The sequence below is a fragment of the Cladosporium halotolerans genome, assembly GCF_011745625.1.
Source record: "Cladosporium halotolerans strain TM138-S3 chromosome Unknown Sca14, whole genome shotgun sequence".
NCBI lineage: Eukaryota > Fungi > Ascomycota > Dothideomycetes > Cladosporiales > Cladosporiaceae > Cladosporium > Cladosporium halotolerans.
Genome location: NW_027191465.1, coordinates 135550 through 159595, shown reverse-complemented (window position 1 = coordinate 159595; position 24046 = coordinate 135550). Strand labels below are relative to the sequence as shown.

Genomic DNA, 24046 nt, shown 5'->3' with positions numbered 1-24046 from the left:
ATCGTAAAGTATTCATTCAAAAACACCGTAGCCAGAACGCCATAGCAATCAACGAACTCTCATCCTTTCCTTCTAGCTCTTCTGAACTTATCCGCACATATCCAGATAGCTTGCCGTGGTTTTGAAGCCGGCGCGTTCAAGTTCGTGCGCGGCGTGGTTCGGTGTGGATGTTGCAATCTTTCACATAACCGTGCAAGGAATCGGGATGATGCAGCAGCTGCAGTCATCACCACACCAGCATCCTTGCTTGATGGGGACCTTAGGGCCTTTCGTGGAAGTAGAAGAGGAGGAGGAAGTTGTCGACGGTGGCATTGTGATAATGATCGCTAAAGATTTGGTTTTGGCGCGGTCGATGTGTAGGTTCCCTCTGGTGGTGTCAGCGAACGCCCAAGCTGATAGGGGAGCAAGCGTACTTCGACTGTGTAGGTTGTTGTTCTGCACAGGTTCGGTGTATGGTGTTGTACAAGAGGAAAGTAAGGGAGTTTCTGTGCTGTAGAGCACGAGGTCGTCGTCATGTTCACTGCTGCGCCGCCACTGGCGCCAGCCGTTTCAAGATCCCCGCAAACAAGCGCGCGCTAGCCAACAAGATTCATGCACGTTTCCCTATGTCCTCGATCTTCAATGCTGTGCATTTCGAAAGTCACTGCAAACGCTCACTCAAACCCAGCGGTGGTGACCATCGCTTGACTTCGGCCACGCGTGGTCGACAGGTACGAAAGCGAAAATCGGAGCAGTGCCATGCTCTATTGAAGGGGCTGGAAGGTCAAGTTCGGGAGACATCTGCAGATCAGACTTTGCCATCAAGAAATTCCTACACATCTCCCTTCTCTTTCGTTTTCTCAGGCCAGAGTCGTTGAGTTGAAATGGCACCCGCAACGATCGAAAGCCCCCTTTTCTCACTGCCAACGGAGCTTTTGGACAGAATTTTCGACTACCTCGCCGACGATCATCGAGATATCGCTTCCTGTCGACTCGTGAACAGCACGTTCCGAAATGGTAGCTCGCCATATCTCATCACGAAAGTAATATTCGCGAAGAGACCACTCGAGCTCATCAAAATTCAGGAAGTAGCCTGCGATCCTTTCTTCAGTCGATATGTGACGCATATGGTCTACGATCTGAGCCATTGGAAGTTCAACGAAATCGACATGAACGACATTACCGAGCACATGGAGTACTTCTCGGCCTGCGAAGAAGCAGAGGACCTGGGTATTCGCGATCTGGACAACGACGCCAATGTTGCACCATCACAACCAAAGAGCGGTCGACTCTCAGAGCTCCTACGGATTCATACAATATCCGAAGAAACTATATCGGCCCTGGAGAATTTAGATGACTTCACGCCATCGCCGAAAGCGGATACAGATCCTGCCGTTCTGCCACTCGCTTACACCTTGTATACGCCTGACGGTGAGGACTCAGAACCAAGTAGCATACTATGCCACAAAAGTTTCCCGCAGTATAAACGATACGCCCGATTTCACGAGATCTTCACAGCCCAATATGAACACCTGAAGGTTCTTCATGACGTTGCGCACAAATTCCCTAGATTGCGAAAGATCACTTTTACGGACTATCGCGGCCTTGCGCGCCGCGGCGAGACCTATAGAGATCTGTGTACGCGGCTGTTCGGTGACGTCCTCGAGCCCGAGAGATGGCACTGGCAACTGGATAACGGACTATGCACGATGGACGCGATGCTAGCATTGGGAGCAGTCGCGCTCAAAGGAGAGCTCCAATCTGTCGCCTTTGGCCCCCATCACTACCAGATCCTCGCTCTCCCCCAGGAAACGCTGGTCACTTACAAGGAACCGCACTACCTTTCGCTGGAAGACATTTCGGATGGTTTCCCGGCAGCAGATGACTGCAAAGACGTGTTCAAGAACTTGCGATCCTTCCGTCTGCCGCTTCTATTCGAAGGAGCTAGGTTTCCTCTCGAGAAAGCGGCGAGATTGCTGGACGGGCTCCCAGAAAGTATCGCGAAGCTGGCGCTCGCGGCCAAGGGCCCCATTGAGGGCACAGAATTGCAAGAGATTATGATCGAGGAAACTGTGCGGCCATTCAACGAGTTGGTCGCCAAGCGCCACTTTCCTCATCTGGAGTCTCTCGAGCTCGAAGGCTGGTGCATCGAGTTGGAGACACTCAAGGAATTCCTCACCAAGCACGCCTCGACGCTCCGAACGCTACATCTTATCAACTTGTATCTTGCCACGCAAGGAGAAAACCCGGGGCCTTCGCATATTCTGTCATTCGGAGACTTTGTCGGCCGAGAGCTACAGCTTGACGGTGTGGAGATAATCGAAGTCAAGGTTCTCGGACCGGTGGAGTCGCTAGGCGATCGTGGCGATTCCTTATGGCTGGATCCAGCGCTTCAATTTGAATTGAATGAAGAGTGGGATGGGTCGATGCCCGTTGCTGCGTTGCCTGATTCACGTGCAGAGAAAAGATGTTTGGCTGGCCGACCGAATAAGATTCACAGGCGACGACTTCCCACAACGAAGGGACAAAAAGGTGACGATTTGGGAGACATACCAGCGTACTGGTGATTCATTCGGAGCATTTGCCATATCGGCACCAGTCTGAAGCAATTTGTTCTATTCCCCTGAAAAGGAGCAAATACCGAAACAAGGCAACGGAACGCCTGCGACATCCGTCATACTTCTCTCCACGTCATACCCGCTCGCTCTTGGCCAGGAGTGGGAGCCGCATTACTGTCTCCAAACGGATCATCGTCATCCTCCTCTTCACTCGCAGATTCTGCAGCTTGCTTGTTCGGAAAAGCGGGTGCCGGCGGCATGGCAAGACCACCGGGGCGAGGCGGTTTAGCGGGAGGCGCTTCCTGCATCGACAATCCTCGAAGGTCGTCAGCGGCGTCAGAGCTCGCGCCAGGTGCAGCATTTGCCTGCGGCCGCATTGCCTCGGGCGGTGCATGTTCCCATGCGTCGCTGTCGCTGTCGTCATCCACGCTGCGATCCATGATTTCGTAGGCAGTGAGAGCTTTCACGAGTTCATCGTTGGCATTGACCAAGCTGCCGATCCAGTCGTCGGACTCGACATGCTGAATGTAGCGCAAGATCTCCTTGCGCAGCTTCTTGCAGGCCTGGAAGCGGCGGACGACCTCTTGGTTGTCCGAGACGCGTTCGTTCTCGCGGTTGACGAGCTGAAGACCGTTGAGAAGATTGATTGACGCCATTGAAGCATTCGCGATGGCACTGGTCATATTTTCCTTCTCCTTGGCAAGGTTGAATGGCCCTTTGCTTGACTTGTTCTTGCTCTTCGAAAGTTTAGAGGAGAAGGTGGACGAAGAAGGCGTCAGAGTAACAGGGCGATGAGCTGGGCCCGCCGCAGCCACGCTAGACGATGCGCGAGATCGACCGTCTGCGGGAGACGGGGAGTGCTCAGGATCAGAATCGTGAGCATCGTCCTGTAAGACCTTCTGTCTAGCAGCCACTGGGCGTGAAGATTTGGGCAATTCTTTGTACAAGGCGGCAACGCGCTCAAGCCCAGGTGTGTTCTTGTACGCATTGGCCCATTGGACAAAAAGGACCTTGCATTTCTGGCGCACTTGAACATCCGCGACGTCATCACGTGCCAAAATGCGTAGTCGTTCAAGCAGCGGTTCGTCGGCGAAGGCGCGTTGGAAGCGAGAGCCAGCATTTTGGATCAGGCCATCTAGAATCACAAGTGCGCGTATCTGACGATGAGGATTGCCATATTTGCTACAATATCATCAGTAAGAGGAAGGCTAGCAAAACTCAATCGTTCCTTAACATACAGCTTCTTGCGGATTGCTCTTGCTGTCTCGCTCGGCCCCGAAGCTTGAATGCGGATGACTTCGATTAAGTCTATGATGCCACTGAAGTCATCCTCTTCGTATTGCTCGCTGGTCAGGCGGTCTATCTGGACCGTGATGGCCGAGTATGGTTTCCTCTGTTCCACTTGTAAGCAACGAATTGATCTCTGCGATGCTTCGCTTGGGCGGGCTGATTCGGATGAGCCACTTGAATTCACTTACCGAACTGCTGAACATGGCGATGCCCAATCTATACTCTCGTAGGCGAGAATGCCAAAAGTAGATAGTCGATTATGCTGCACGCCAGATCTGCTAGTAGCCGTCAGTACTGCTACATCCACCAGGGCATAGGGACACGGACCGTTCGTTTGCAAAAATCCTTGGGCTCGATCGTCGAATCTGTGCCACAGTATCTGTCGAGAGACGCAGTTCTCGCCTATGGTTGCCGTAAAGGATGTCCAGAGGTTAGGCGATTGCCTGCAGGAGATATTCCACCAGGGACGGGCCGCGCCTGATGTGTCGTTTGCTGATCCACTTGGATGCGAGGGTGCTTCGGCTTATAGCTTAGCATTCATACAAAGAAAGGGTCGGGCAGAAGATCCTCGCGGACGGCTGGTGACCAAGGGCAGGCTTTGAGCCAGAGGCTGAGGGCGGTGTTTGCTTGGTCGTGGTCGCGTGGGCGATGACGCGGTGGGGTTGAGTGGAGGGGCTCCGGCACTGCTGGCTGGGGTGGTCGCCGACCGCGCCTTGGCAGCCCCTCAGGCACGGAGATTGTTCGCGATAAGAAGCACGTTGCACACGTTGCATCTTGTGCCTGGCACGTGTCCCGACTGGCAACAATGACTTGTTCCACTGAGCAGGAACTCCAGTACTGCAGCACTGGGTGGGTGGTAGTCTTCGTGGGCATTGCAGGCCGCTCTTGGCTTCAATGCTGGCTTGCTGCTCCTGCCCATGCATGTGCCAAGCATAGCATCAACCTCACTTGCCTCCTGGGCAGTGAGTAGAACTTATCATCAGAGGACCATTTCAAGGATATCGAAATTCGACAGCTTCGTTCGGCCCACAATCGACGGTGCCTGCTAGTAGTAAGCCCTGAAGCTATCACAACGTAGCTATTGTTCAACCCTCACGGCCCGCGTCCCGGAGCGTCAATTTCACCATGCCGGGCTTCACGGCCATTAATGCTTGCATGAAAGAGGCTCAAAGGACGACGCTTGAGGCCTTGCCAGTCACCACCGAGGGAGATGGAACCCGTACGAAGGCGTCGGGACAGCGCCATTCGTCTCGTAAGCATCATACTCGAGTGGGCGAATCAACTCAAGCTGTGAACGACATCGTCCCTGGCGACAGTGCCAACAAACGTATCAGTAGCCAAGGCAAGAAAATATATGGTCGCGTCAGTGATCAACCCGCTACGAAACGTACCAAGAGAGGTGATGTTGACATGAACATGCACATTGCAAAATTCGGGGCCCAAACCACCCAGAAGGTAGATTCAGAGGAACGAAGTAGCTTCAAGAGCACTGCTTCGTCTTCAAAAGACGCAGCTGGCATGTCGCTATCCTCAAAAGCAAAGCTAGACAGTTTCCGCGACAACTATATGCGTTCGTCTGGCGATTCCGACAAGCTCATGGGAGGTCCCGGACCCATATCGCTACATGCACCGCAAACCTCAATGAACACTGTAAGTCCAGGGTCAACCGATTAACACTTCCAGATTTTCGTTTCGCTTCTGAGCTGTGTTTTCTGCAAACCCTCGCCAATCAATTTCCCGATGTTGCGCGCTGTACTTACCAACGATTACACAGTTGCAGCGACTGCAACCCCAGACCACGATGCAGGCTGTCCAAAGCTCAGCATTCGGAAGCTCAGTTCTTTACTCAAGTTCAGATAGCCACTTGTTAGCAAGTAGCAGCAATGTGACTGATGGGGTCCCCATGGCCCCGCCGCCTTCGACCTATTCAGGACGGAATCTCAAAGCCGAGGATTGTGGCGCAATGACACCAGCTGCAAACCCAAGCAGCTGCGACAAATACACAATTGAGCATGCCAATTCTGTCCTACAGCCTGAAAGAAGCTTGCTGCTTCGAACGAACTCAGAGGATTTTGGCTGTCCCATAGACGAGAGCGATGATGATTCTGTTGAGCTGGTCAAGCGTGTCAACAAACTCGAGATGCTCAGAAAATCTCCTTCTCCGCGGGAAAGGAGACTCAACATTCGTGATGTTGACGAGAATGAAGACTATGATGGTGCTCTCTTCACGGTAGAAGAAAGGAGACTACTCGGTATATCGCCCAGCAAAGTGACCTTTAGGCTATCTGCTGACCTTTTGGAGATTCCATCAAGCCCGCGAAGCAGGGCCCACGACCCATCGTAAGAACATCATTTCCCACGCCTATCCTCGACCGCACCTCTCTCTTCGGTGCCACGAATGCCAGCACCCTTCGGACCTGCTTTCGCCTTGGTGAGGCACTCAATACTGGCTGCCAGGCGGTGCGTGGTAACCACAAAGCGGTTTTGGAAATCTACGCTCGCGTGACAAGCTCCTGGCGGGACACCAAGCCTAGTCGGAAGCAACACTTCATCTTCAATGACTTATATCACGACAAGCCTCCGTTCCTAAATGGTACGTACGAGTTATGGAACCAGAGCCCTCTATGGGACCAGGACAGTAGCCCCTTCCTCAATGCGGAATCTGCTGGCATGAAATGCAGGATGATCGCTAGAATGAAACGCGATGGCCGAAAGTGGAGGCTGGAAATCCTGAGCATTTGGGAAGCCGATTGGGATGACATCAACCATGTTGCTGGCATTTATTCCACGCAGCCGTCTATTGAGAGATCGTAAACCGTCGCGGTGAAGACCAGAAGATTGCTGACGCTGCGTGATTTCGCAAGCGTGAGTTTGTCATCATGGCCGATACTGAAGGGACGCCTCGGACGCAGATCGCTTACAACTTGCTACTGTAATTGATGTCGGCTGAGAAGCCATCGAATAGCTAATGCAGAGGCCTTGCCTCGAATTGCCGCGCAGCGTAGTAGCGATAGACCTTCGCCGTACGATGCCTGAAATGCTTGCCCTTCCACAGAAACACTGCCGCCCACGACAGGATGAACAGCCCAATGGCACACATGGCATTGAAGAAGTTAGCGAGACCAATCGCATCAACTCCTGCAGGCATTGCGAAAACGAAGATGGTGCCAAAGATGTTCCTCACGATCGTTACCGAGGTCAGAGAGTCGCCGACGATTTCTGCCATGAAGTCAGCACATGATCCAAACAATGTTGTTCGAAATAGGATTTTACCATTGTACGCGTCCAGCACATAAGTCAGCGCGAGACTCTGGAGCGGCGCAGAGCCGAAGTTGCAGATACCCCAAGCGACGGCGACGTGCGGCCACTCCATCTTGTCCGCCAGTGCGTAAGCAAAGTACCACGCTCCGCCGCACTGGAAAGGAATGAAAGGCAGGAAGCACCAGTATCGCATTTCGGGCTCGTAGATACCGTTGTTTCGTCTCGACAAACGAAGAGCAACGAAGTCGCTCAGCGGTCCGATGATGAGCGAGCCTAGCGTGCTGCCAATGAAGGGCGCCAGACTCATGAGGCCGATCTGGGAGGCGTTGAAGTCGTAAGGCGTCTCGAGCATGTAGGTGCTGACGGAAGTTGTCATGACTGTGCTGAAGGCGAATAGCACGGCGTATGTCATGGAGCTGAAGAAGACGCCGGGGATTGACACCAAGATCATGAAGGGTTGGTACGAGTGGCGGAGGAAGTGAGGCCATGGACCGGCGGTCGTTGTGAGGAGGGACAGCTTCTGCCAGTAGGTCTTTCTCGGGATGCTGGAGTCTATTTGCACGATACTGAGATTGCGGGCTGCAGCTTCTTTGGCTCCTGAACCGGACTCCGTATCATGTGCGCTGTCTTCCTTATCGAAAGCCTCCGACTTTGAGGTGATGTGCGGCGATCCGAGGCCGGGTGTGCTCTGGTATCCCCATTTTGTCTCTTCGAAGCCGAAGAAAAACATGATGAATTGCACACCGAAGAAGATGGCACACCACCACCACACCCACCTCCAGCCTTGGTTCTGGGTAATGAAGCCTGAAGCTACAACCGCGAGGTTGCTGCCGACGTTGTTGACCCAGACGTAAATCGTGTTCATCAGACCGCGCTGATGGACGAAGAAGACGTCCGCGACAGTCATCTGGATAAGCACTTCAGCCAGAGCACCAATCCAGCATTGAAGAGCGTTGACACCCCACCAGTCGCCAGCAGTCATGGTTCTTGCTGCCCATATAGAGATGGCGAATTGTGCGACGCTGCTGAATACGTAAACGGATCGCGAGCCATACTTCAACGCGAATGGGATGAGCATGGGGGCGCCAACGGAGAGCGTCGCACATCCAATGGCATATGTATTTGTCAGTGTCTCGCTGCTAAAGCCAAGCTCATCGCCTAGAGGGCCCCATGTCGGCGAAGTGGCGTTGATAAAAGCGAAGACCATCATCGCGTAGAAGCAAGCGAGTGAATAGTTGACGAGTTTTTGCGGCTTTGTCCAGTTCAGTGGGTCATTGGGATCGGTCGAAGGCCGTGGCTGGAGAATGATGCGGGCATCTTTGTGAGCGTTGTTGCTGTCAAGGAGTTGCTGTAGCTTGATGGTCCCGGGCGGCCAAGCTGGGTCCGACATGTCGTCTGTCATGGCTGCTTTCGCGAATATGGGGGCAGTTGATGGATGGAGGAATGTGGGACTATATGAGACTATTCGATCATTAAGAGTAACACTCGCGATCGAGAGTCGCCGGCCTCCCTATGATAGCAAGGCTGCACCTTCCATCTTGGTCCTCCCTTGCCCCATCGCTGTGCCTTATCACTGCAGGCCTGCAGAGCGACGCATCAACAGATCTGATCATCCAAGCGGGGCTCACAGAAGAAAGATATGTGCCGAGAATGTGCAAATTAGATCATTCTAGTGAATCTGAGCCATTTCTCGCCATACTCACCGCGGCTCCGTCTGCGGCTAGAGTAACATACATCACTTCGATGCATTCTTGAAGAGTTGGCCCGCTTGTCACTCGGTGCACCTAAGCATCAGATAGGGAATATGGACGCTGTAACCGTATCAATGCCGTTAGAGCCGGTCCAGAGATACATGCCGCGAGTGTTGCAGGGATGCGTATGGCTGCTGATAAGGAAAGGTGTCCGGCTCCTGCAGCCAGTAGAAAGCGCCCACATGGCATCACTCATGCCAGAAGAAGGTAGTACACATAAAAGGGCAAGCAGGGTTGCTATATCTGCCGTGATTGATTATTACGGCATGGCAAAGTAGACATCTGATGCATCTTCGTCTGGAGCATCACAACGGTCATTCAAGTTCTCGCGGCAAGAGAGCCTCGGAAACGCGCACGTCCAGCATTGCAACTGCATGATTCGCGTGTCTTCCCTATTTCTGAGGAGCCACAATTGAAAGCTAGAACCCTCTCTTCTCCCTCACTTTTCAAACATCTCCGAAAATCTTAACGTGAGAGGATACATTTAAAAGGAAGGCGGCTGCCTTTCTGATGCGGAGATTCTGCGAAGTTGGTCCAGTAACATTACCGTTGCAGGATGTTTGAGCCGAGCAGAGTTATCTGTGTGCCAATGCCGTCAAACTGTATGACCAAACATCTTATGCCTTCCATCTTGGTCTCCATTCTTTCGTTTGTCATGCGCGGTTGGTGCCTGATGTGGTACTGATCGTCTGGTAGAGTTACATTCATCTGCAGTCACATGGCTAAGCGCCCGAACTCGGAGGATGCGTGGGTCACGAGGTCGATGATAATGACCCGTAGGGAATACAAGTCATCGGAGTTCACGACAGCAATATGAGAGCTATTGCTAACGGTACTCTCGCAGTAGCTTTGTATTCTGAAAACTTGGACCTGGATCAAAAGCTATGGAACAGCAATTAGAACTCTCAGCAAATGCTTCGGCAGACCATGAAAGTCGAAGTCCCTCAATCGTGTCCACACAACGCAGGCGTACCATCATGATTTCTCTTGGGTGTGGTATTTTGCAAATACCTATATGGGGTGCGTAGCTCCTCACAGGTGATCTACATCAGAGTGAGTGGACGACTGATCAGTATCTAGGCATGGCAATGACCTTCGGCGTGTTCCAGGACGCCTACACGCAACAAGAACTCATCAGAGGGCCTCGCAGTGCCACTGGTGTAATCGGCACAACTATGAACGGCGTCATGTACCTATCCATGCCGTTTCTTTCCACGTTGCTCGAGCGTAGCCGATGGAGTGCTTGGAGACGCGAAGTCGCCATTGCTGGCGCACTCGTATCTGCAACAGCCTTCCTGATCTCCTCCTGGAGTAAAGAAGTATGGCATCTCGTCGCTTTGCAAGGCTTGATTGCCGCCTTTGGTAACGCAATGATGTACGTGCCTACGACTCTATGGCTGGACGAGTGGTTTCGCGACGGAAACAGAGCCACAGCCTACGGCGTACAGTTCTCTATCAAGAACATCATAGGTACTGCTGGACCTTTCATCATGCAAGCGCTGCTGCACAGGCTGGGGCTTCGCAACACCTTGCGCATCTGGGCTGGCATCGTGCTTGCGATTGGTCTAGGTGGAGTGCTAGTCACACCAAGTCCGCCACCATCTGCGCAACGACGTCTACAATTGATGCCCTGGAGTTTTCTGAAGCACCGTACATTCTACATCTATGCGCTGGCGAATGCTGCGTTTAGCAGTGGCTATGGTTTACCACAGACGTACTTGCCCACCTATGCGTCCCAACTTCTGTCCCTGTCTGCCGCAGAGAGCACGGCTATGATAGCCATGTTCAACGCTCCAGGCATCTTGTCCAGTACCGGGTTCGGTTTGCTGAGTGACAGAGCACATGTGTCTGGAACCAACAACACGCTTATTTCAGCGCTTGGATCTGCGCTTTGCGTCTTCCTGCTCTGGGCTATCAAGTCCAACACGGTACCAGGCTTGCTCATCGCGTTTGCGATAGGGTACGGCTTCTTTGCAAGTGGCTACTCGTCCACTTGGGGCGGCTGGATCAAGGATCTCGAGAGAGAGGCCGCGGATCATAATCAAGCAATCAGCTCAGGCATGATATACGGGTTCATGAACGGCGCGAGAGGAATTGGGTATGTGGCCGGCGGGCTTTCTGGCGTAGAACTCCTGAAGCTTGGTGCGGTGACGGGCGATGAGGGATTCGCGCTTGGAACAAAGTATGGTGCTTTAATTTTGTTCACGGGCATCACCTCTGGCTTGGGAGGCTGGGGAAGCATTTGGAAGGGATGCCGATGTAGCAGGTAAAGACAAGCAAATCGGTGGATAGACCCAGCCGTGGATGCCTCAGCCTGAAACGAGGCTGCACCATCAATCACGGAATAACCATTGACCCGTCCGTCCAAAGCTGAGACTTGTCAGCCTCGATGCCATTGGCTTCAGTATGCAGAGAAGCTATCTTCACGATGATATGAGAGCTTCGCTATCGCCACGCTGGCCGATGCGCTTTGTGGCATACCATGCATTGTCGCCATGGATCTCTTCCACTGCTGCTTGCTAGCGGGCGATCGGCCTGGACGCTGCCACCTGGCTGCCTGCCGAGGCGTGGGCTTCACCACGCTGCTCGCCCACCACCAGGCTGACTACACCGCGGCTCTATGCCAGGACCAAATTTGCGCACAACCCTAGCCGAGCAATCGATCGGACTAGGATGGATATAGGTGGAGCGCGACATATGTTCATATACGAAGCGTAGCGCCAGCGACTCATACCGGCAATCGAAGCCTACCGCCGAACAGTCATCCGACCATGTCCGAGGGACCTTCTGGCAGCACGCCGGGACATCAAACGCAATCGTACCCTTCGCCTTCGCAAGATGCGCGCTTGCCCTTCTACTCAACCGATAATCATGACCGAGAGCGTGGCCAAGGACAGCGCGACGAACCCCAGCGACATGCCGGCGCAGAACAGCAGCCAGCCGAGCGAAGACGAGACGACCCGCGCGACGTCCCTGATGACCCTCAGATGCGCGCCAACCTCGAGCGCATTATGGTAGAATCTGGCTTCGGTTCGTTTGGTAGCCTCAGCGCTCTGCTGCCTTCCAGCGCGCAAGCAGACCATGACTCGCCATTCGCCGGCGCAGCTTCACACGGTTCTGGTCATTTCGCGCGGTCAAATGGAAGTCCAGATACGGGTTCAACCCATCCAACTCGTGAGAAAGCCCCCAGGACGAAGGTTTCGCGAGCGTGCGACGAGTGCCGGCGGAAAAAGATCCGGTGCGACGCGGTCGACGAGACGGCGACTGCGCCTTGTACAAACTGCACGAGAACGGGCTTGGCGTGTGCTTTCAGCAGACAGCCCTTGAAGAGAGGACCAAGCAAAGGATATATCAAGGAGCTTGCAGAGAGACTGCAGTCCTTGGAGCAGCAAGTGCATGAACCAGGTGTGGGCGGGGCTCACCACCAAGCGGAGATCCAACAAGTCCAGCGCGCGATCGCCGAGAATATACAGCAGGGCGGCTTTGGGCATGTTATGCAAGTTCAGCAAAGCCAAAGCGGAGGGCCGCAAGCCGAGGGAGGCCCCGGTCCTTCGCACAACGGGGTGATCGTTATTGAGCCGCGAGCCGGGGACAAGAGAACTCACTCAGTAGCTGAAGGGAGATACGGGGGCATGTCCGGAGCGTGGAACAGTAACACCAGGCCTAGGCCTCTGCCTTCCCAACAGGCGCCACATATGCCGCCTCAGAGCCATCATCCTGGATATCAAACAAGCTACAACCAGTCTCAGCCTCCCACGCAACCACACACTCCATCATACCATGATGCGCAGCCGTTCTGGAGGATGGGCGGGATCGAGAATCGGAATGATTCTACGAGCCTTCCGTACGAACCTGTGGACCAACAAGCTCCTACCAGTATCTCCTCCTTCGATTGGGACGAAAGTGTAATCAACGAGTACTACCGTGTGATCCACCAGACTTTTCCCTTACTGCCGAACAACAAGAATCGATTGCGACAACGCCTCGGAGACTGCCCGGCTTCACTGCGAGAGGCGTTTCTTGCTGCTCTCGACTGCTACATGCGCACGTTTCCCACAACAACGCTACCACCGAACGTCAATTATCCGCAAGCATTAAAACGCGCCGCCGAGCTTCTGGCCAAATACCCGTTCGACAATCCTAGCACACACACGACCGCTACAAACCTTGTCTACCTACAAACTCTTCTAATCATGGCGTTAGAGACTGACAACCATGGCCCTGCAACAATCCGAGGCCAAGCAGGTCCTTCACGAGCTGAATGGCTTGGGCGTGCTGCAGGCGTAGCTGGTCAGATCCAGATCAATACCATCCCAGCGCCCAGCTCAAGCGTTATGGAAGGTGATCGTGATAGCGAGGAGCGGCTTGCTCGCCGCGTGTGGTGGGTTCTCTTCATCCTTGATCGGTGGCACGCATCCTCTACTGCCGATCTGCTTAAGCTTCCGGAGAACAGCGTGGTTCTCTTGCCGGAAGACCAAATCCTTCTGGGAGAGAGCACGTATCACCTTGCCCGCCTTTCTTTCATCATCGGCCACCTCGCTTCCATCCTAACAACAACGAAGACGCCTTCGACAGACGTTATGGCACCTTCCAACCCGGCATCAGCGCTGCTTGGCCTTACCCTGGCAGGAGAAATCGATCGCTTCCGGGAGTCTGTCGAGAGTGTCTGGGGAACGCTGAATCTTGTGCATCTATCCTACCATCATTGCCACCTGCTTATCAAACGCCTGAACCCAATGACCGAGCCAGTCGAGTTGATAGAACACGCGGTCAAGGTTGCGACCGTCCTTAACTCCCGTCTGACACCTGTCACGCCCCTGAATCACCATTTCGGCGCCCTCGCAGCCATGACTCTCTGCGAACTTTGTGACGTCCCCAAAGTCCGTGCAGAGGCTCTCAAAGGATTGGAGCAAATGGTTGAATGTCTAGGCGAAGGTCGTGGTTTGGCCGGAAAGCAGGAGAGCGAGGGATGGGACGGTGCGATCAGAGAACTCGTCGTCAACAAGAAGGGACGAATGCTGGTGCAAGGTGGCGCCGACGGTTTGCAAGGCCTCGCTGAGGCGGCAGTGGGAGGCTCCGGAAGCAACGGAAGCGAGTCGTTCGATCCGACGATGCTGACGCGGTACGGATATTTGACTGCGCTTGGGCAGGGGATATTCAGGACCAAGTAGAAGCGAGCCTTTTTTGAGATCTGAGACGATATGATACCCTTATTTTGAGACGACTTCGAACTCATGAATAATGTAATAATTGGTGGGATTTCACTCTGTTTGTATCCAAATAATATTGTGGGTGACGAATCCACAACATCGGAGTGACATGGGTGCGACACATAGGATGATGTCATCGTCAGCTACACTTTGATTGACGACAATGTCTGTATAAGTATTAGGTAGCCTCTATGGAGGATCTTCTACGTGTAGGTGAAGGACAAGCATCTCAGCAATCAAAAACAGCAATCATGGCCGAAACCGATCCAAAGCAGCTGTTCGGTGTGTCCGGGATGGTAGTGGTCATCACCGGTGGCGCAACGGGTAAATCACGCCAGATGACTTGTGCGGATGACCGAGAAGCTAACACGCGATGTTATAGGTATTGGTTATATGATGACCAAAGCCTTTGCACTCAACGGCGCACACAAAGTCTACATTGTCGGCCGCCGCAAGGAGAAGCTCGAGGAAGCGGCCAAGATCTCTCCGAGCAACATCGTCCCTCTCGTGGGTGATGTAACAAGCAAAGACAGCCTTATCAGCTTGGCGGAGCAAGTCAAAAATGATGTCGGCTACGTCAACCTCGTATGCTGCAACTCCGGTGTCATGCACAAGCCTATCGCCGCCAAAGCAGGCGAAGCGTCCCTGAGCGAGTTCGCTCAAGCCGCTCTGCAACAAGATCCTTCGGAGTGGGACAACACGTTTTCAACCAACTCAACGAGTGTTGCGTTCACGACCTTCGCATTCCTGGAGCTCCTTGATGCCGGTAACAAGAAAGGCAACTGCACAGGACGCAAGTCTCAGGTCCTCGTCACGTCCTCGATCGCCGGATACCTCCGTGTACCGGGCAGCAACATGGCGTACAGTGCTTCGAAGGCCGCGGCCACGCATCTAGTGAAGCACCTGGCGGGTACTCTGGGTTCTTATTCCATCCGCGTCAATGGTATTGCACCTGGACTGTTCCCCAGCGATTTGTCAGAGAACTTGATCGCAGGCACCAAGCCTAAAGGCGACCCGACAGAGGAGGGCAGCATCGACGGTAAGGTGATTCCGGCAGAGAGGACGGGGAGGGATGGTGATATCGCAGGCACGGTGATGTATCTGGCCAGCGCGGCTGGGGCCTACCTCAATGGAAACTTGACAGTCATTGATGGTGGCAGGATCAGTCAGCTGCCGGGCACGTATTGAGGTCAATATAAAGCGCGTTTAGAGAAATAAAGATGTCAGCCAGTTACACAAGGCTGAGTAAGAGTAACTAGCCATATCATGCGAGTCTTTCGCAGGTGTCGTCAAATCGTAAGCAACGTCCCTGAAAGAATAGCCTTCCACAATTTACGCATTCGTTGCTGGTGCCGGCGGTGCTTTCGCGTTACTCGCTCCTGCCATCTCCACATCATCATCCTCCATCAACTCTCCCCTTTCTCTCGCTCTCGCCCGAGCGAATCGCTCAATGATCTCGCGGTTTCTCTGTCGTTGCGCTTCTCTTTCGGGTCCAATCGGGGCCGTGTCGATCTCATCCGCGTCGCGGTTGACGCCATATTGCCATGCGCGAGGGAACCAGATCCAGAAAAAGATCAACCCAACGACAACGATGGCGGCTAAGACGCCAACAGGTACTGCCCATGATTTTGCACCCATTTTGGCACGGCTTGGAGCTGGCTGCGGCTGAGGCTAAGGCTCAGTGATTGTAGAAGCCTTGGCTAATCGGAAGAACGCGAGTTTCGTTATGTAATTGACACAATGGTATAGCTGATGGTCTGCAAGTTCATGGGCTGATAATTCATAAGGTTCGTAATCCAGACTTGTTTTGCTCGCCTGCAAGGACGACAGTGTCGGGGAAAGTATCAGTGTTTTGTTCCTGGCGAGCGATGTTCAGCCACAACTTGCCGCTCTTGCCGAAGGATCACACAAGGTCACATTGTTGTGTCACACTCGCTTCGCTTCTGGTCCAAAAAGCCACCTACGTGAGAACTTCTTTTGTTCTATCCTGCCTCATGCTCCACGAAGCCCTGCTTATTGCTCACTCTTCATGATAGAGACATGCTTTCGCAAACAGGGCTTGGCTGGAGTACCTCATGCAAGCGCCGCTCTTACGGTAGGGCACTACTGTATCATTACTTTGTCAATATCACAGGGGGTGACTTCTCTCGCCATTTGTTATTGTGATCTTGTGCCGTGATATTCACGGCCGCTCCCCTACAACTATTTTCAGTAGTGGGAACTTTTTCAATAATTGATCGGTATAAGAACCTGCCTGGAACATCACTCTTAAAAAAGGGTCTTTACATGCATTCAAAGATGCTGAGTAACGACATGCAGAATGCTCCGATTTCGGACCCGGCTCGATCGTCCAAAATCAGATCGCAACCCAATCGCAACGCGGGTGAAGGCCGCCGATATCGACCAACACAAGAACCTCGCCAGGCTTGCGTTGTGCCATCGATTTCCTACATCATATGGCCCAAGTTTCGTGGAGAAAGCAGATCGATTTCTGGAGCGGCTAGGTTTCCCGTCGCTCGTCCGAATCGCTGGCGCCAAAAGGACGTCATCACTGGCTCACAACGGCCGCGCCCCATCTTTGATCTACGCCGGTCAACCGGATCAGGATAATGAACATGCCTTTTCGATACGGATCCAACGAAGCAGCTGACGTCCTTTGGTCCGACTCGAAGCAAAAGCGCCAAAACGCGAAAAACCGTTGCGCAAAGTGGACGATCAAACGGGTAGCGTCCACCGAGATCAATTGATCCATCGCAGCGATGTGCAGAAGTATATGAAGGGATGTCAGCCTCTTTTCAGTGGCACTCGTCGCAGTCCTTCAGTGTTTCGCTCAGCCATGTCTTTCTTTTCGTCTTGCGCGGCTGCCCTCGCGGTTGCGTCCCCAGCGACCGCGCTTTCATGGGAACAACCAAGGGGTGTGCAGCAGTATGGCACCTTCTTCGGTCTGCCGGGACAAAATGCTACATATGATTATGTTGTGGTCGGCGGTGGTACTGCCGGTTTGACTGTTGCCTCACGCCTGGCAGAGAACCGTTCTTTGTCTGTTGCTGTTGTCGAACCTGGTACATTCTCTGAGATCAGTAACGGCAATAACAGTCAGGTCCCAGCATACTCTTACAGTAGCGTTTCTGGAGACGGCGAGTATGTGAATCCGTGGATTGACTGGGAGCTGAACACTGTTCCCCAGCCCGTAAGTATCCTACATCGCAGTGATATCCCCTCCCTGTATGATCCCATGTTACACCATGCTCACGTTTGGATGTTAGCAACTGCAAGGGAACACCCTTTTGTACGCTCAAGGCAAAGGCCTCGGTGGTAGCAGCATTCGTAATCAGATGATCTACCAAAGAGGATCTCGGGGAAGCTACGACTACTGGGCTGCTCAAGTTGGGGACGACAGCTATCGATGGGACAACATGCGTCAGTTTTTCGACAAGAGTGTGCATGTGACGGCGCACAACAACTCTCTGAGGGTTGCAAATGCATCTGTCACGGACTATGCTGTCACTGCAAGCCTGCAAACTGGCGGACCGCTCCAAGTCTCATGGTCCAACTTTGCCATGCCATTTTCCTCATGGGGCCTGAAGGCTTTGTTCGCTGCTGGTATGCCACGGTTGAGCAACTTCTTCAGTGACGGCAATTTGCACGGCGCAGCGTACAACGTACGTGAGATGAGGTCCCTGTTTGATACATGTCATCATGATTACCCGCTGACAATTGGCAGCCTTCGACCATAGATCCAAAGTACCAGACCCGGTCTTCGTCAGAGAGCAGCTTTCTCCAGCAAGCTATAGAATCGGGCTCTTCTCTGACGGTCTATCCAATGACCCAGGCAATGGAGATCCTCTTCGACGATGACAAACGTGCCACCGGCGTCAGAGTACAAAGCGTCGGTCGTAATTATACGCTGAGCGTGGAGAAGGAAGTGATCCTCTCAGCCGGCGTCATGCACTCGCCTCAGCTGCTCATGGTTTCTGGTGTTGGGCCCCGCAAAACACTTGAGGAGAACGGCATACAAGTCGTTGCAGATCGCCCAGGTGTGGGACAGAACATGCACGACTCCTGTAACGCCGGCGGTGTCACCTTCCCAGTCTCCGTGATCAGCACAGCTATCAGGCAGCGAGATGCCGAGTATGAAGCTCGTGCCGAGGAGCAGTTCAATACGAACGGCACTGGCATCCTCACGAACACAGGCGGAGACGTGCTTTCATTTGAAAAGCTTCCCGAAGCCTACCGCTCTCAGCTGAGCAACGGCACACGCGAGCGCCTGGCTGAATGGCCAGACGATTGGCCCGAGACTGAATATGTGCTGTCGAGCTCTGGAAGTACACTGGAGGGAGCCTCCGCGACTGAGCAGAACTACGTCGATATCGGCATTCTCCTCGTCGGAGCACTCTCGCGCGGAAACTTGACGATCCAGTCTGGTTCCATGCATGACAAGCCGGTCATCTCAACTAACTGGCTTCTCGATGAGGCTGACCAGGAAGTTGCCGTGCAATCGTACAGGCGTATCCGGGAGTTTTGGAGCCACGTCAACATCACCACTGGTCCGGAAGAGTCGCCTCGCACGAATGTTTCCACTGACGCAGACTTGCTGGATTTCATCAAGGGTGCCGTTAGCCCGATTCATCACGCAACCTCGACATGTACGTCTACGCAATGCTTGACATGATGGGCTGCTCGCTAATTTCTGTACAGGCATGATGGGCAGAGTCAATGAAACAATGGCCGTTGTGGACTCCATGGCCAGAGTCTTCGGAGTCAAGGGCTTGAGGGTCATTGATTCTTCCTCATTCCGATTCACGCCTCCTGGTCACACGCAGGCGGCGACGTGTAAGTCTTTGCACTTGCCGTGAAATCCCGAAAATTGCTGACAGTGATCCAGACGCCCATGCAGAAAAGCTTGCGGAGGACATCAAGCGTTCTCTGAGTGGCGAATGATCGGCGACGTAAATTGAACCATGTTCGTGCATGTAACAGATCATATACAATTGGTCTCTTCTAAGCCGTCTTCGAAAGAATGAAGTAGCTATCATGAAGTAAAGGGTATCAAAAAGCCTTAGCGTGAGCGCGATAGATACACTTGGGCTCGCACCATACGTATTGCCAACGTCCCCTGTCGATATAGGCTGGCCTCGCTGGAAGACTTTGGAGCCTGCGTATGCCCATGCTTCGGCGATCTGATGACAGGCCCTCGTGAATCAACCCGTACGATTGAATATGATTCCTCAGCCTCTCCAGTCAACACATGTTCTCTCTGGATTTGCGGGAAGTCGGGAGCGAAGGAATCCAGTTGGTCCCCTCGAAGCATTTCCAACATAACTGAGCGTGAGACCGACTGATTTGCAGCGGCCATGAGCGTCAGAGCCCTCTGTGGTCTACCACGGTCGATATTGCGGATATATTGATGGATCCCGCCGGAGATGTTGGTGACGATGCGTGGAAGTCGGCAGTGGGCAGGGATCAGCACGTGGCCGCGCTTGGCTCCTCTCACCTGCCTATTCCGTCCCGCCTCGCCGTGAAGAGATACCAATCGCGACCGTCGTGCCAGGCACGAGGTTGCATATTCATCATGCAGGTCCCGACCGCATCGCCGGATTATTTTTTCGAGCATTGCTCGAGGCCAAAGGTAGGGCCTGGCTTTTTTGGTTGAAATACTACGGTTTGCAGTATTTCCTACCTTCTTCCACCCATTCGCCTTGACCGTCCTCTCTACGTCGACATCCTCTGCTCTTCATACATATCAATATGAAGGTAGCCAGTATCACAGCGTCTGCTCTCACAGCAGCCAGTGCTTCTGCGCAGCTGTATCCCGGCCAGAGCAACGAGAACCACAGCTGCGTGATCGTCCCAGACTACCAGTCTTGCTCCCAGCAGGCGAACCCTTTGACTGTTGACTCGTGCTGCGTCGAGACTTTCGGCGGTCTGGTGCTACTGACCCAGTTCTGGGACGTCTACACTGGCTTGGAATCGGAAGGACAATTGCTGCCCGAGGTCAACTGGACGATTCATGGCCTCTGGCCGGATTTCTGGTATGTTTGCATCTCCTCGATATCATTTTCTCAACTTCAAAGTCTGGGGATATTCCTTCTAGAGCTACGCCATGCGTCTGTGGTCTCAAATTGCCGGATTGGGAGAATGCCTTAGGTTGTGCATGGCAAAGGCGTGTGTGCTGACCACATAAAACAGCAACGGCTCGTACACCCAATATTGCGATTTGAGCCGTCAGTACGATCCAGTTCCGTCGCCCAATACCACCAATGCCCTGCCCAATGGCACCTTCGTTCCTCCGTACAACGGCTCAGGCATCGGCACGTTCCTCGAGCCGTACGGCCGCTACGACCTTTTGGGGTACATGAACACCTACTGGATTGCGCAGAACCAGCCTAACCAAGACCTCTGGGGTGTAAGTCTCACAACTCGAGTGCTGTACAACGAATCAGTTACCTGTAACTTACCATCACCGCAGCATGAATTCTCCAAGCACGCCACCTGCTTCTCCACCTTTGACATTCCTTGCTACGGGCCCAAGTACTCCGAGCATGAAGAAGTCATTGATTATTTTGAGACCGTGATCTTATACAACAGTCGGCTGCCAACCTTCACCTGGCTCGCCGCGCATGACATTACGCCCTCCAACACCACCACATACAGCGTAGCGGACATTGAGGCTGCCCTCGCTGCAGAGTACGGAGCCACGCCTTACGTCGGGTGCTCCGGCCCACGCTACAACGAGACTGCTGCTGGTACGGGCTCGACTGACAATGGCCGCACCCAACTGTCCGAGATGTGGTACTACTTCCATGTCAACGGACGTCCGCAAGAGGGCAACGGCGTGCCTCTGGAAAGGAATGGCAAGAGCTCTTGTGCACAGGCCAAGGGCGCAGTTCACTATTATGAGCGCGCCAACGGGTCTGTCAGGGCTGTAGAGCCGGTGAAGGGCAATGGCACGGCTCCTAGCTATTACTAGAGCATATTGTGGCATGAGTCCCTTGTAGGTTAGGATCCATTCGAGGAATCTCCAACTGATAGATAGATGGAATCATAGAACTCCCACTTGTCTCCATACGCTCGAGCACACAGCGTGCTACCTGCTTGCCACGCCTTCAAAATGATTCCTTACCTCGGAAGATCTTGCAGCATTCTGGATATGCCACAGTGTTCACTGCTCTTGGAAGCCCCCCTAGTCCTCGGTGAAAAGTCGAAATAGTAGATCTTGCTCTTGATGGATGTGGGAAGAGAGGATCTGATGTCCACACGGTCGGTCAGGCTTGACGTGATGCATGCAAGTCTGCACAACTGACTTTCTTGCCAGTTGTCTGATCCTGCGTACTGTAACCGCGCAAGCGCAGCAAGGACTTAGAGGGACGGCAATTCGGAATCACAAGCCGCTTTTCCCCAAGTCCAAAAATCCGATAGGCTCGCTCGCTGCGTCGTTCCTCGTACACTAGAAAAGAACCATTCTGCTTCCAAATTCTCAGCTTGTTGAGGCTACATCGTTCCAGCAAAAGCGGCGACGGGATGGCACAGTAGTCGCAGATGTGCACAGAGCCTCGGTTCAATAACCAAAATCTGGGCAAGGTAGGTCTGAGATCGAGTAATAATGAGATATCGTGCCTTAAGATCATAGCGCAGCTTCACATCCACTTGTCTGTTTGACGGCTCGAGATCCGCCCACTTTAGCTGGGCCGCACCGTCCCTGCCAGATTGCCCACTGGCTGAACACCGAGAGCGCTGTGCTTCATTCTGTGCTCAAGCCTTACACAGACGTGTGAGCCAAAGGCTTGTACCGGACCGAGCACCGCGGATGCATTTGTTGGGATCATAGCTCAAGAACTCGACCCTTTACTGGCCGCTGCGGCAGTTGCTCTGTAGGGGAGAAGGGAGTGGCAGACGAATCGTACGTCTCGGCAAACGCTGAAACCTGATCACCAGCGATTATGTGGATCGACAGCAGCAAGAGGATTCAGAGGAAACAGTAGTTGCCACTCGACGCTTTCACGCTCCGTTTGACTTCGAGAAAGCCTCACTCCACGGGTTGTTACGGGCCACGGGAGCGCAATTCCGGAGAAGCATTTCTCACCAATACTGGTCAAACGATTCAGTAGACTTTTAATTTCCGATTGGATAAGAAGACAATGACGTTGAGAAGATAGGCATAGTGCTGTGGCTAACAGACGAACTCCTGAGTAAGAAGTCATCGCTCGGGCCAAGATCAACAGACAAACGCTACCCTGCACCGTCTTGATCATACAATAGAAAGCGGACACGGGCCGAGAACACGGCTAGCCATCGGTGGCGACGGTCTCAAAGCCGAAGGAGCAGGTATCTAAGCTCTCTTGACTGTTTTCAATGACATATCACAACTGATGGATGCCTTAACCAGCCCGTCCCGCTCGCTTCACGGCCCGGATAAATGAGAACGACCTATCGAGAATTGAACCTGACTTCACGAGTGGGTTGGGCCTTGTCTACAAACCAGGCAGTAGCATGCCCACGGGCATCGAGCCAGGCCCTCTTTCAGACCGCAATGCATAATCCGCTGCTATTTCCTGTTTGGGCGGCGGCAAGCTGGAACGAGGGAGAACACGCGTCGGCCTTGTCGTCGGCGACACCGCCGTCCCTTGTCAAATAGGTTGAGAGATTGTGCCGCCCTTGAGACGATCCAGGGTGATTCGCGTAGGAGTATGCGGCTTCCGTACTGCCTTTGTGAGTGCTATGTGTCAGAGACACCTGAGCGTAAGCAACACCTCTTGATGCCCGCGCAGATGCATTGGCATCTGGTAAGCCGTGTGGCTATTCAGTTTACAGGCAGCAATTCTGTCTCACGTTGCTTTGATATGAGCGGGGCCTCGTCAGATGTCAGTGAACTCACCGCGTCAGTAATGACCTATCCTCCATTCTTCTCGTATAGTGCCCTCTCTTTTCCTCTTCGATGTTATTTCACTAGATGCGTTAAGCATCCATCAAGGGTCTTTTCTTTGTGCTACATGTTTAATGCGATGTTTGGTAAAAAGATACGAAAGCAGAACGCCGCTTCCGTTTGAGGAGCCAGCATCATTAGGAGATAATGTTTGACAATTTGCTCAGAGCAGTCGTCCGCAAGGCTCCTGCGACCGTTCGGATGCCTTATAACATACGGGCAATGTATCGGCCCGTCTAGTCTATCAGCTCGGAGTGCCTGTATGAGGAGTCGAATTGGATGATGACGCGCTGCCTGCTGCTTTCTCATGGTGCCTATAGAGCGCATAATATCGGCGTGGGGTAAGATGTACAGGACACCTGGAGACTCATGCGCTGGTGATATAGAACGGTAGAGCTCCCAGCCCATCCCCGTTTGGCTACGGCTGCCTCCCATGCTTCGAAAAGTATCGAAGACGTGAACCGTTTACAGCCACCATTTGATGGTAGTCTCGACACTGCTTCGAGATCAAGTGGCTCACCTCAATGCTCTCTACAAAGCACGTCGCCTGGTAGACCCCTGCACTGCATGCGTCGAGATGCTCTTCGATGACACCACCAGCATCAGTGCGCCTCTGAGGGAGCCTCAGAAGTCGCAAAGCCCAGAGACAACGCTAACTTGACAAGACGGCTGGCAAGCAGCGTCAAACAGGTGCTTCGTACGATCACGAGCCCTACAGGTGAGGTTGTATCCTTTCCAGATTTGCCCTCTAAATCGCGGAGCTTCGACTCCGTCGACTGACTCTCTCCAGAACCCCAAATGACTCGTGACAGATACACGGTTGAGGCGTTCGCAATCCATCGTCGTATCTTCTTCTTCATTGTATAAGTCCCAGCTTTTGCTTGTTTTATGCTGAACAGCGGTACCGTGAAGTGGTTGAGAGACGGCAAAAGGCTCGTCCCCGACGTAAGACTGCCGACCTACCGTTTACTATAGCGCCTCTTCATTCGTATTATTCTCATTTGTACGCGTTGGATGACCATTCTGCGGCATCATGTCGCTGTTGCGGCATATTTCTCGTGGATCGATCTCTTG

General features: G+C 53.3%; 10 protein-coding genes across 10 annotated transcripts; 7 read left to right on the top strand and 3 right to left on the bottom strand.

Annotated features, from left to right (window-relative positions):
* Positions 1–863: 863 nt before the first annotated feature.
* On the top strand, positions 864–2546 carry WHR41_05212 (uncharacterized protein; the record flags this gene model as incomplete). The annotated part of the gene is made up of 1 exon (XM_069373817.1): positions 864–2546. The coding sequence occupies one exon, from the start codon at positions 864–866 to the stop codon at positions 2544–2546; it is 1683 nt and encodes a 560-aa protein (XP_069229539.1).
* On the bottom strand, positions 2519–4456 carry WHR41_05211 (uncharacterized protein). Its single transcript, XM_069373816.1, has 4 exons — positions 4155–4456; positions 4016–4102; positions 3776–3930; positions 2519–3719 (listed from the first exon to the last, which is right to left on the bottom strand). The coding sequence occupies exons 2-4, from the start codon at positions 4028–4030 to the stop codon at positions 2654–2656; spliced, it is 1236 nt and encodes a 411-aa protein (XP_069229538.1). The 5' UTR covers positions 4031–4102; positions 4155–4456; the 3' UTR covers positions 2519–2653.
* Positions 4457–4952: 496 nt separating this feature from the next.
* On the top strand, positions 4953–6720 carry WHR41_05210 (uncharacterized protein; the record flags this gene model as incomplete). Its single annotated transcript, XM_069373815.1, has 3 exons — positions 4953–5477; positions 5602–6079; positions 6130–6720. The coding sequence occupies 3 exons, from the start codon at positions 4953–4955 to the stop codon at positions 6639–6641; spliced, it is 1515 nt and encodes a 504-aa protein (XP_069229537.1). The 3' UTR covers positions 6642–6720.
* Positions 6721–6792: 72 nt separating this feature from the next.
* Positions 6793–8490, bottom strand: WHR41_05209 (uncharacterized protein; the record flags this gene model as incomplete). The annotated part of the gene is made up of 2 exons (XM_069373814.1): positions 6793–7046; positions 7101–8490. 2 exons carry the CDS (start codon positions 8488–8490, stop codon positions 6793–6795), a joined length of 1644 nt encoding a protein of 547 aa, XP_069229636.1.
* Positions 8491–9297: 807 nt separating this feature from the next.
* On the top strand, positions 9298–11109 carry WHR41_05208 (uncharacterized protein; the record flags this gene model as incomplete). The annotated part of the gene is made up of 4 exons (XM_069373813.1): positions 9298–9441; positions 9536–9615; positions 9684–9859; positions 9920–11109. Exons 3-4 carry the CDS (start codon positions 9724–9726, stop codon positions 11107–11109), a joined length of 1326 nt encoding a protein of 441 aa, XP_069229637.1. The 5' UTR covers positions 9298–9441; positions 9536–9615; positions 9684–9723.
* Positions 11110–11610: 501 nt separating this feature from the next.
* WHR41_05207 (uncharacterized protein) lies at positions 11611–14010 on the top strand (the record flags this gene model as incomplete). Its single annotated transcript, XM_069373812.1, has 1 exon — positions 11611–14010. The coding sequence occupies one exon, from the start codon at positions 11611–11613 to the stop codon at positions 14008–14010; it is 2400 nt and encodes a 799-aa protein (XP_069229638.1).
* Positions 14011–14145: 135 nt separating this feature from the next.
* WHR41_05206 (uncharacterized protein) lies at positions 14146–15369 on the top strand. Its single transcript, XM_069373811.1, has 2 exons — positions 14146–14373; positions 14432–15369. Exons 1-2 carry the CDS (start codon positions 14241–14243, stop codon positions 15235–15237), a joined length of 939 nt encoding a protein of 312 aa, XP_069229639.1. The 5' UTR covers positions 14146–14240; the 3' UTR covers positions 15238–15369.
* Positions 15370–15381: 12 nt separating this feature from the next.
* WHR41_05205 (uncharacterized protein) lies at positions 15382–15687 on the bottom strand (the record flags this gene model as incomplete). The annotated part of the gene is made up of 1 exon (XM_069373810.1): positions 15382–15687. The coding sequence occupies one exon, from the start codon at positions 15685–15687 to the stop codon at positions 15382–15384; it is 306 nt and encodes a 101-aa protein (XP_069229640.1).
* A 354-nt stretch (positions 15688–16041) lies between these two features.
* WHR41_05204 (uncharacterized protein) lies at positions 16042–19152 on the top strand. Its single transcript, XM_069373809.1, has 6 exons — positions 16042–16289; positions 16369–17239; positions 17316–17711; positions 17774–18695; positions 18748–18882; positions 18935–19152. The coding sequence occupies exons 2-6, from the start codon at positions 16823–16825 to the stop codon at positions 18988–18990; spliced, it is 1926 nt and encodes a 641-aa protein (XP_069229641.1). The 5' UTR covers positions 16042–16289; positions 16369–16822; the 3' UTR covers positions 18991–19152.
* A 562-nt stretch (positions 19153–19714) lies between these two features.
* Positions 19715–21117, top strand: WHR41_05203 (uncharacterized protein). Its single transcript, XM_069373808.1, has 3 exons — positions 19715–20081; positions 20239–20455; positions 20519–21117. The coding sequence occupies exons 1-3, from the start codon at positions 19798–19800 to the stop codon at positions 21017–21019; spliced, it is 1002 nt and encodes a 333-aa protein (XP_069229642.1). The 5' UTR covers positions 19715–19797; the 3' UTR covers positions 21020–21117.
* The last annotated feature ends 2929 nt before the right edge of the window (positions 21118–24046 follow it).